Source organism: Nycticebus coucang, chromosome 13 (assembly GCF_027406575.1).
Source record: "Nycticebus coucang isolate mNycCou1 chromosome 13, mNycCou1.pri, whole genome shotgun sequence".
Taxonomy (NCBI): domain Eukaryota; kingdom Metazoa; phylum Chordata; class Mammalia; order Primates; family Lorisidae; genus Nycticebus; species Nycticebus coucang.
This window is the reverse complement of record NC_069792.1, coordinates 72,010,992-72,023,070: the sequence shown is the minus strand read 5'-3', so window position 1 is coordinate 72,023,070 and position 12,079 is coordinate 72,010,992. Positions and strand designations below refer to the sequence as shown.

At 36.5% G+C, this 12,079-nt stretch overlaps 1 protein-coding gene across 2 annotated transcripts in view; it reads right to left on the bottom strand.

Moving 5' to 3' along the window:
- PKHD1L1 (PKHD1 like 1) overlaps positions 1 to 12,079 on the bottom strand; it is a 167,600-nt gene that overhangs the window by 96,834 nt on the left and 58,687 nt on the right. For both annotated transcript variants that reach the window (XM_053559209.1, XM_053559208.1), the window contains exons 29-38: positions 11,460 to 11,624; positions 10,408 to 10,529; positions 8,381 to 8,513; positions 7,741 to 7,936; positions 5,992 to 6,134; positions 4,932 to 5,036; positions 4,059 to 4,247; positions 2,965 to 3,135; positions 2,063 to 2,289; positions 316 to 1,300 (exon numbers count right to left, since the gene is read on the bottom strand). In XM_053559209.1, the coding sequence (XP_053415184.1) occupies positions 316 to 1,300; positions 2,063 to 2,289; positions 2,965 to 3,135; positions 4,059 to 4,247; positions 4,932 to 5,036; positions 5,992 to 6,134; positions 7,741 to 7,936; positions 8,381 to 8,513; positions 10,408 to 10,529; positions 11,460 to 11,624 (2,436 nt within the window). The remainder of the gene's footprint in view (positions 1 to 315; positions 1,301 to 2,062; positions 2,290 to 2,964; positions 3,136 to 4,058; positions 4,248 to 4,931; positions 5,037 to 5,991; positions 6,135 to 7,740; positions 7,937 to 8,380; positions 8,514 to 10,407; positions 10,530 to 11,459; positions 11,625 to 12,079) is intronic.

Here is a 12,079-nt window from a genome sequence, read left to right as displayed (position 1 = left end):
TTAATTAATTTAATAAAGCATTATTGTAACATACATATTCACCTATTTCTTCCTCATTTGAAATTTAGGTCAATTTAATGGGGATGTTGTTCCCAAACATAACTTGAAATTTGGCTAAAAATTTTATCCCATCAATGGGTAAAAGGTAATCATAAAACAGAGACTACACACAACTTGAATCCCATGTGTTAATTGGGTGAAGTGGATCGTCTAAAAATACATCTTGATAATTATTTACAAACATTCCAATTCTATCCTAATGAATATTACTGATAATAAGATAGCAAGAAAATAAAAAGGCAGATATTGGAGTACCTCTGCTGGGGACGATTCCGCTGAGAAATGGAGTATCTTCCAGGGCATATGTAAATGATAAAGGTGAATAAGCAACTGCATTAACAAAGATTTTAACAGCGACCATTCCAGCTGTCCCTGCTGGGGTGCGGCAGTAGACTTCACTGGGGTTGACAGAAGTAATTTGACAAAGGTCATCCCCAATAGCGACAGTGGTGCTGCCTGGATAGAAGCCGTTTCCCGTGATTGTCAAAGTAGTTCCACCACCAATGCTTCCAGAAGTTGGTGAGACAGATGCTACCGCGGGGCTGCTGACGGTCAGGTTTCCCAGAGCCAAGCCTTTAGTTCCCACCACAACACGAACAGAATGAAGGCCGGCTGGAAGAGGAGTCACGAAAACCGTGATGTTATGTTCATGAACATCAATTGCTCGGAACTGTTGATTTCCAATGCAAACAGAAATTGCCTCCAAGTCAGTCCCAAAACCTTCTCCTTCAATAAGAACTTTCACAGATCCTTTGATAGTGTCTGGGAAGACTCCGGTTATATAAGGAGTGATGCTTTCCAAATATGAAAAGCTGCAGTTCCCCTGACACTGGGCAGGCACTCCGTGTATTAGAAGATCTATAACCACAAGATGTTGAGGAGCCGGGGAGGTTTCACATTCAATGGCTGTATAATTCACTGACAGAACGTTACATGGGAAACGACCCATAAGGACTTGTACACCTGCAGAAGAAACTGCAAATCCAGAGCCTTTGATAGTCACCCTGGTCATTCCTGTAGTGCATCCTGCATTGGGCAACACTGCGTCGATGTTTGGCAAAAGTACAAAGCGTCTATAAAATTCACTGGACAGTGTATTGATAGCAGTGCCAAGGTTGTAGACTGTCAAAGCGACAATTTCTCTGATGCCAACATCCATTGAGTTTTGAGGGTCAACATGACAAATAATAGAAGTGTCACTACTTTCTTCTACAATACAGGGGTAGCTACCAATTGTAACCTGAAAGTAGAATGAATAGGAAATAAAACAAGTCAATGTATTATTCAAGTATAAACTTAAGTTTTGTATTAGCGACTTCTATAAATTTAGAAAGCTAATCTGGTGCAACCTTTTTTTTCTTAAAATTAATTTGGGGACGTGATTAAAGCATATCAACCATAAGACTAAATTATAATTGTACATGAAAGTTCATTGCTACGTTATTCAAGATAGCCAAAAGGTGAAAACAATCCAGTTGTCTATCAACTGAGGAATGGATAAATAAAATGTGGTCATCCATATAGTAGAATATTATTAGGTTATAAAAAGAAATGATCATGGTACAATTTGAGAGAAACTTGACTACATTATACTAAGTGAAAAAAGCTGGTCACAAAAGATCACTTACGTGATTCTTTTTATAAGGAATGTTTAGAATAGGCACTCTATAGAGACAGGAATTATATTTGAGATTGCCTTGGGCTGGAATGAATAAAGCTTTATTCCTGAATAAATGAATAAAGGCTGGAATGGATTGGATGTAGTATCTAAGTGTTCTGGGGTTCACTTTGGGGGTGATGAAAATGTCCTAAAATTGGTTGTAGTGATAGATGCGCAACTCTGAATATGCTAAAAGTTATTGAATTATGCTGTTTAAATGGGTGAATTCTATGCTATGTGACTTATACCTCAATAAAGGTGGTAAAAATAGATTGCAAGGCTATGGTCAAAATATTTGTTACTGGGAAAACAGAAGTACAAAGGAGATGTTTATATTCTTACCTTATTGGCACATGTGAGATTACTGAAGCCATGTCCAGTAATTGTTATCAATTCATTTACTGTTCCAGTGGATGGAGTAATGTTGCTTATTAATGGTGAAAGACAACTTGACAGCTCAAATAACAATCTGTTTGAATGTTTAACCTCAGTATTATTCCGGCCACACAGGGGTTCTGTTGCTAGGCAGCCTGCCACAGAACTTTCCAAGTGCAAATTCTCAGGTTCTGCTTTAGACAAAAAGAACTGCCTATAAGTCATGAATAATATTCTAAAGGAGAACTGTTTTCAAATTGTGTTACTATTTAATTTGATGATGGTAGTTTAAATTCTAGTACATATATATATATATATATATATATAAATGACAAGAGGATCTCAGGAAGTACAAAGGTATTAAAAACTTGGACAAAGGTGGTACAATAAACAGAGAAAAGTGAATATAAAATGTATTTATTTTTCAATTTGTCTAAGGCTAAAGCCCTCAGGGAAAAAAACCCAATAGCATCACCTTACATTTTAATATATTTTCAGGCATATACAAGAGTGTCACAACTCCTTCACATTATATCTCCTTTGAGGCATGCAGGGATTCTAAGAGACTGGCAGGAAGATGTTAACAGAATCCCCATTTTAAAGAATAACTTCTAGCCTCAGAGAAGCCCAAATCTATTCAAGGTCACATGGCTAGTAAGAAAGAGAAGTACATGGGCGGCGCCTGTGGCTCAAGGAGTAGGGTGCTGGTCCCATATGCCAGAGGTGGCGGGTTCAAACCCAGCCCCAGCCAAAAACCAAAAAATGAAAGAGAAGTACAGTTAGACCCTGTCATCTGGCTTCTACTCCAGAAAGACCACACAAACCCAGGGTCACGTGTGTGACAGATTTTCCTTCTTCAACATTCTTACCCTGAGCATATGTGGCTTCTGTGCTACCCACAAACAGGTGTAGGGGAATGTGTCTGGATTCAGCTGGTAAAACGTTAACGACTCCTTGGAGAAAAATGGAGTTAGCTTCATCAACATACCCGCTGCTATAATAATGGATTCCAGGTGAAGTAAATTGGTAAGAAAATGAACCTGCCATAAAAAGAGATTGCACATAATAAATACAAGCAATTAACACACCTTTGAAAAGGGGGTGAGAAAACTTGAAATGATCATTTAAATGCACTTGCAGATGACAGACGCCTTATTTTTCATGTTTATGATATTTCAATGGTAATTATTAAGGAAATGATTCACGGGCTATAAAAAAGCTATCTTGCATAATGAAATTGCATTCCATAAAGACAAGATCCAACATTAATTTTCTAGGAAACCATGGCAAGTTGAGCACAATTCTTCAAAATGTAAAGAAAAACTCAATGTAGAATGATGAATAAAAAATCCCCAACAACTTAGTTTTTGTTTATGAGTGAAAAGGTCAGATGTTACATGTATAGAACCAAATGGGAAATCTAAAAGACACACTTTACACTAACTGCCTTATAAGAAGCACTAATTTTTAAGCTGATTCCAAGCAACAGAACTTTCTTTTTTTTTCATTTTTACATATACATGTGTTTATTAGGTTTCCATTCTTTTGCCTTCACAAAATTAAAAAGGCTTGAAATTTAATGACAATAACAATGTTTAAGATAAGGACTAGAAACAAAAACCTCGTAAAGAACGCATCAGAACTTCCTTTTTGCTACAAGATGGGTTTGGTATATCCTCATTGTGTGTTATTGTTTCAATGGTTTTCATTTAGTCAATTAGCACAGAATCAATAAAGATATTTCTGATACCAGAACTCATTTTATTATGTATAAAATAACTTCTTACACTCATTAACAACAGTTGTGCTACAGCAATGAAATACCAACGAAATCACCTTATGCATTTGCATTTGTGTTCATTACATGTGCAAAAGTACTATATATTAAATCTAAACAAATTGTCATTTTATTATATCTAGGAAAAAGAGGCATGATGCAAAATTCAATAAAGCAGAAACTTACCCGATGTAGATTTCTTTCTTCCATTTGTAAATCCTTTGCCATCATAAATTACACTTCCGGGACTGGAGACAGAGAAAACTCTGTATCCTATCCCCCTAAGAAATGGATGTGTTTGCCAGCGCCATGTCACCGTGTCTCCCACAGACACGTTTAAGACTGAGGGTGACCAGGCATAACCTAATCCATGTACTGGGAGCGAGGATAGAGTCACATTTTAAAAGAAAAAAAGGAAAAGGAGTAAATTTCTTAATAATTATCCTTGACAATATTGCATCTTTTTGTACAGTCACTAGTAAAAAACAACTATTTAGTTAAAATGGTAAAACTTTAATACATACATAATTTAAACCCTCAACAATAATGGAAAGCAAGATAATGAGGAAAAAAATAAGTCACACAACTCCAAAAGTCATGAGCAAGAGAAAATTTGAAAAAAAATGTCTAAGACTCAGGAAGTAAGTTGTTCAGAAATATTACACAGAATATTTCAAAAAGCTATAATCAACTCTTCAAGCATAATAATTTTCTGAAGCATAGAAGCATGCAAAAATAAATATCACTTCAATTTGAAAATTCATTTGGAAACCTATGACTGAAAAGAAATGATGGTAATTCAGGAGGTTCTGTACTACCACAAAACTAAATGGCATTTCCTAAAGTGGGAAATTGTAAAGTCTACCCATCTAGACTCAAGTCTACCACCAACTCACCCCCAATGTCAAACAGGTACCACTGACAAATTATAAAAAGAAAAAATTAGCAATACTTATTCTTGGAATAACTTGAAGTACAAAATAAATAAAAATTAAATTAATTCCAAGGTAAAGTGCTTTCATTATTCATAATATATTTAATGTAAGTGTTGGTTGATACCTGAGTCTTCCCCATTATTGGTAATCCTGAATACATTCCCCGTTGTATGCAGAATACACTTCATGACCTTTTCAGATGATGATGTAACATTGCAAGGGAAGGACCCTAGAAAGGAAAAAGATGGGAAATAAAGAGAGAAAAACACTTCCTCAAATATTTTTTGTAAACTACAGGCACAAAGCATAATTAGTAAACAGTGAAGGCCCTGCAAAAACTCTGCCTTATACAGGGTGGCCATGAAGTTCGTGTGCAATTTTGTCTAGACAACTATTTTAAATTGCATATGAACTTCATGGCCACCTTGTATATTAGTAGCTTTGGTAAACTTTTTTTTTGAGACAGAGTCTTAAACTGTCTCCCTGGGTAGAGTGCTATGCAGTCATAGCAACCTCCAACTCAGGCTCAAGCCATCCTCTCGCCTCATTTTTTTTCTATTTTTAGTAGAGACTGGGGGTGGGGGTGTCTCCCTTTTTTGCTCAGCTAGTCTCGAACCCGTGAGCTAAAGCTGTCCACCCACCTCGGCCTCCCAAAGTGCTAGGATTATAGATGTGAGACCCTGCACCCGGTCAGTACATTTTTTTTCTAATAGTAATCATTAGATTTTTTTCTGTTTGAGAACAGACTCCCTCCTTTTCAGGTGTTCCATGTACATTAAATACACAATTTATTGAAATCAAAAGCAGGTATTCAGTTACAGGGGTCCTCAAACTGCAGCCTGCGGGCCACATGAGGCAGTGTGATTGCATTTGTTCCCGTTTTGTTTTTTTTACTTCAAAATAAGGTATGTGCAGCGTGCATAGGAATTTGTTCATAGTTGTTTTTTTTTTTAAACTATAGTCCTGCCCTCTAACGGTCTGAGGGACAGTGAACTGGCCCCCTGTTTAAAAAGCTCGAGGACCCCTGCTTTACCACCTTAACCAAATACAACTAACATTTTTTACACTAATAGAACAATAAAGCTTCCCTGGTTGAGAATATGTGTGTAATAACTCAGCATCTGTAGCAAATCCTTCCTGCTGAGAAAAAAGGCCACAGACCTCCAGGGGGAGGCAGCTTTTACCTAAAAGCACGGTATTCTCAGCTGGCATCATGCTGAACCCAAAACCCATTATAGTGATTTCAGTTCCACCATATAAGGAGCCTCTCTGTGGAGACATGCTGGTCACTTCCAAAACATATCGTATTGAAGCACTTAGCTTGTCTCTGAAAAAGAAAAATGGATAGATTTTTTTCAGTGAGCTTCCTATTGGTTCATATTGCTAAACTCTTACACAGATATGGCTCCTTTAGAAGGAGGAAATAATTAAATATTTAATTAGACATTACTTTTTCCAGGTGAACAATGGTCATAATCTCTATTTGGTCAGATGGTGTGTTTCATAATTTTTCCTAACTATGAATTTTTTTTTTAGAAATAGAATTGCTGAAGAATTTGAGACAGAAGATCTTAAAATAGTCTAGAAAATGTGGTTATGAGAACTGAGGTCATAAGAAATACATCATTCAAATCCTTTAACATATTTTCTGTTTTTATTAGAGAAAAACAAAAAGGCAGCTTTAGCTATTAACAAAAAAGCAATGAACTCTCACATATGTTACATAAGTTATAACGATTTGGGGTGATTCATTTGAATTTATCATTCCATGCTTGTTAGAAACATCTCAGGATTTCCCTTCCACTATTTCAATGAGAGGGTGTTAATTTATTTTGCTTTGTTATAGACAGGGTGGTCTGGTAGGAGGCCATCAGCTTGTATCTGCTTTTCTGACCTGACTCCCATATCCCAGCCACCCTCATAACTTCAGAGGGCAGGGAAGCTCAAGTGAGGGGTTGTGCTCACTTTTATTTAATGTCCACAGCGTAACTGAAGTGATATCTCTTGAACCACTACCTGTATTCAGGTGTGAATGGTTCCAATCCTGCCCCTTACATGGGTAAGCCACAGCACAAGCCAACTCTTGCAGAAACACGTGAGCTCCACCCTGTGAAGCTAAGAAGGGACATGGTCCTGAGGGTTGCAATTCTTAGTGGCTCGTCTTTCTTCACCTCCTTCAAGGTTTCACCGCAATCATCTCTCCTTCCACTTTGACATCCAAGCTTTATTGCACCTTTTCTAATCCCTAAATTTCAACTTCTCCTAAGCATTCTAAACCAATAACTTTCTCATACCAGAACTAAAATTGTACCTGTTAATAAACAGTTTCATAGAAGAAAATAGGAAAAACTTAGCAGAAAATAGAATTGGAGGATTCTCTATCTCCTCCAGATGGCCAATTTCTGCCCATTTCATGGCTTACTTGTCACCTTTTCTGAGAATCCTTCCCTGTTGTTCAGGGAAGTTCTTTTTCTCTATCATATGCTCTTACAGTACCTTGTACCTTTTATCCATAGTGCTTTTTTACATGTCTAATGAAGTTATTGATGTTGTTTTTTCAAATCTGTCTCTCGAACGATATTGTAAGCACCATTAGTGCAAGAGACATGACTATAAATCCAACCAGCAAAAACTGAGCAAGTACCTACAAACTGCTTGAGAAGTAATTTCTGAGTAGATCAAAACCATACACCATATAAACACCAGCCTAATTGCACAAAGAATTTTACAACCTGAACTGAGTGGTATTCATCTCAAAAGCTAAGGGTCATATTGAACTTTATGAGATATGCTCAGAATCTTTTGCAAAAGGAAATATAGAAAAGTAAAGAAAGAAATTGACATATTATAGGTTAATGCCTATTTTTTCCTATCCCAATTCCATTAGCCCTGTGTGTTCCATAACTCCATCAAGTTTATGTTCATTATCATACCTTGTTGATGCAAAACCCCAATTTCTGACTTCTACATAGATATCATGTTTTCCAGGGGGTAACTTGGGCAAAAGGCATCTAATATCAGTGAAGTTCCAGTGAAGAATGTGGCAGGTTTTTCCTCCAGCATACACCACCATATCTGGTGTGAGTTCATTTCCAAAGTTATAACCCTTAATGGTTAAATTAACTTCTCCTATTATTTTAAAAGAAAAAAAAAAAACTGTTAAAAGGTTCGACTTACTATCCAGTGTGAAATTTGCTTCTTATAGTAAAGAAATCTGTTTATCTCTAATTTTTCATTGGATTTAGGAAATTCTAACACCTTCTTGCGGTGAAAGGAAAAACAATGAAAGAGTTGATGGCTTCCATGCAAAGATAAAGTTGATTTTCAATTGTTTATAAGGGAACAAAAGACGGCAAAGTACATTTTAAAAAATCTTAATATTTATCTCCTCATTGCACGTGTTCAAGGTGAAATAATAAATAGACTAATCTACGGTTAAACACACAGACACAGACTTACGACTGCTTTCACTTTCAAAAGCAAAACTGCAAGAAAAACTGTGTTTTAAAAGCCTCTCAAGAAATGCTTTCTATTTATGTGCCAAATGACCGATCTTATTGAAGAATATCTTACCTAGTATTGTCCGTACTTTTGGACTAAAATCAGTTATGACTGGTGTCTGTAAACAATTATAGGTAAAAGCATCCTTCGCTGTGGCTTGAAATCCATTGGTAATAACTGAAATATCAGCTGTACCTTCAGTTCTCTAAAATAAGAGGGAAAAAATAGAAAATAATTGGAAGTTAAGATATACAGATCCAATAGCTGAAAACAGAATTACAAAAAACTTCTTAAGATGTTTTGTTTCAAAGTCATGAATTAGAGTCAATTTTCAGATATGTATAAAGTTGCGGTGTCAAACAGGTTACGTGTTTCAGTTCTCCAGATATAGGCATATAGTAGAGTGGTTCTTTAAGTGCATCTATATTACTGGATTTTTCAGAGTTCCATAATATAGGTGTAATCGTCTGAACAAGTGATTCTCTCATTGATAATGCATAAGATACCTAAAAGTTTTTTGTTTTGTTTTTTTGTTTTGTTTTTTGGCCAGGGCTAGGTTTGAACCTGCCACCTCCAGCATATGGGACAGGCGCCCTACTCCTTGAGCCTCAGGCGCCGCCCAAGATACCTAAAAGTTTTTACTTTTTGCTCTTAAGATAGATTTAAATGTAATTTTTATTCCTTTTCATTAAGAAATCACATGATTATACTTCTGCTGACCTCGTTCTAGAACTCAAGACTAGGTTCTTGGACCACGTAAGAGAAATATTTGGTGGTTTCACTGAGAGAGGACCTATGCATTTCCAAATTAGAAAGAAAAATCCATCATCTCGTATTTATTTAATGTACACTCGACATTTAACTGAATAACAGTTTTATTCCTTTTTTAATATCCTAGCCACTGTCATGGTATTTGAATGACAATTTTTAATAAGTAAGTTTGCGGGGTATTTTTTTTGTGGGGGGAGGTTTGAGACAAAGTCTTACTCTGTCGCCCTTGGTAGAGTGCCATGGTGTCACAGCTCATAGCAACCTCCAACTCTTGGGCTTAAGCAATTTTCTTTCCTCAATCATACAGGTGGGACTACAACCGCCCACCGCAACGCCTGGCTATTTTTTATCGCCGTTGTCATTGTTGTTTAGCTGGCCTGGGCTGGATCCAAACCTGCCAGCCTCAGTGTATGTGGCTGGCACTGTAACCATTGTGCTACAGGCGCCGAACCTAAAAAGTAAGTTTTATCTGCCATATCCCCTAGATTCTCGTCTCCATCATTTAGTCCAACACATAAATTTCTTTTTCCTATAGATTGCCACTACATAATACCCACACTTATTCTACAACATTTTTTTTAAACATCAGTGACTAGATTTATCATGCTTTTGCACAAAATAAGGAAACCAAAGTGTTGGTTTAAATTTAAAGACTACTTTTTAAAAATAAAGAACCGTGATTGGTCCCAAGATGCAACGCTCCATAGAACTTCACATATTTTGTCAACAAACAAAAACTTAAACACATTTTAAAAATACATTCCTTTGGGGAAACTAAAAATGTCTAGATTTGCTTCCTTGACGTTTTTAGATTGTTTATCAGTACTGACTTTTTTTTTATCCTTTTAGTTACGTGGCACACTTTCATTTATCCTCAAGCCCTGATAAGGCATCAGCTACTCTGTGAAACTGTTCCTGACACTCTCTCTGCTGTACTTCATCTTTACTGTGTGGCTACCTCTATTAATTCAAGTGGAAACATTTTTTTGTGTGTGTCTGGTTTTTTGGCTGGGGATGGGTTTGAACCCGCCACCTCCGGCATATGGGACCGGCACCCTACTCCTTGAGCCAAAGGCGCCGCCTGGAAACATTTTTTAATATTGGTTTATGTCTGGCTTCTTTCATGATTTTTAGTGTATAGAACGTGGAGATACTTTGTCTTCGAATCATAGCAAAAAGATATTGAAAACATATTTTTTAAAGAGCATGACAGTTAACTCTGAAGTTCTTACATAAATATACCACTTGTTAAACCATCCACTGAGATGGTCCCTAATTCATAAGATTTCAGACTTGGAGGAAGAAATGATGGAAATCGGAGGCCTTACTCTTGGTGTTCTGCAGGTTATCCTGTTCAAGTCCCCTTCAATCACATTGCAGGTTTCATTTCCAACCAATACCACTGAATTTTCATTAAAGCCAAATCCAGACAGAGTCAGTAGAGTACCACCTTTATAAAAAAAAAATAAAAAGCAAATGAAAAAAATTCACAGATAACTATAGCAACAAGCAACTTCTGATCATTTGAAAATTGTCAAATCATCCGAGAGATGACTGGCAACTAGATCAAAGATCAGACTGGAGATATGTGTCATGAGCACCACACACCCAAGCCTGAGCTCTAAAACCTGCAACCGTGAAGCAACCAGGCTAAGGGGTTAAGAAAATAGTATAGATTTGGGACCCACGTTTGCTTTGAGGCATTGTTTCCAGTGCCTCCTATCTTCCTAAGAAAAAATAATACTGTTTCTCTTCACTCAACCGTGTGGGAGAAAACAAGACTGAATGAAGACTCTAACCAAATTTCAAATTTTCATACTTCTAAGTAAAAGGAAAACTAAGGAAATAAAAACATTAAAATAAAACACATCACACCAAAATGACTGAAACCAAAATGCAAATCCCAAATCTAAGCCTGGAGACAAACAAAACACAAAGAATAGGAAACGGGACAGGAAAAACGTGTCACATTCTCTCCATGTCTGTGTCAGCCTTTTCCCAATTTGTTCCCGGAACTTTCTCTGGGTCAAGTAGCTCCTCTGAGACTATGGTTACAAATGAAGCAGCTGGTAAGCAGAATAATAACAAATAAATCTTATCCTGACATAATTGATGAGCTTGTTATAGAAACATGTAATAATTGATGATATTAATTCAATAACCTAAGATGTAAGTATAAGCACCACCCTGACTTGTGCTTCATAAGAAACAAAAGAATTAGTCAGCCATTTAATCACTGGGCCTTCTCAAAGGAGACTCTCTTTTGTTCTCAGGGAGGAGGCTTTGGGTTCCTCTCCCTTCATCCTATTCTAGAAGCATCACAGTGAAATGATGGAAATGTACGCAATTTTCTCTCCTGTGTAAAACTATTGATTGTTACCTGCAAGGCTTCCAGAATCAGGCTGGATGCGTGAAATCTCACTCTTATAAATGAAGTGAAAGTTCTCAGCCTCTACACTCTGTGCCAGTCCGACATCAGCTACGGACACCACAACTGGGACCCGTCCAGCACTTCCCTTCAGAATCTGGCACTTGAGCTTATTTTCTTGTGACCGAAAAGAAGACAATAATAAAGCAATGTTTTCGAGATAACATTACTGAAAACTTAACGCTTGCAAAAATTGTTATTGTCCTTCATTTTTAGAACCCAATAAATTAATCCAAAGAAAACTAATTATATATGAATGGGTATGGAAATCTTGGGAGGAAAAATCTTCCTGATGCTATAAATCAGACACTCAGAGAAAAAAGTTAAGTAAATCAATACTAAAGACAAATGATTTGGCTCTGATGTTACTATACCCCCAAAAGACTGCTATCATAATTTAAAAATCCTAATTTATAAGCGTATTTATATTAATAATTCTAAAATTGTTTGGTCCAATATCTTATGTTCAAAATGAGTTAAATACCAGACTTTATCAAGAAATATAATAAAAAATGAAATGAAAACATTTTCTTCACAGTATTTAGAACAGTCTATATGCTCTGATAATACAG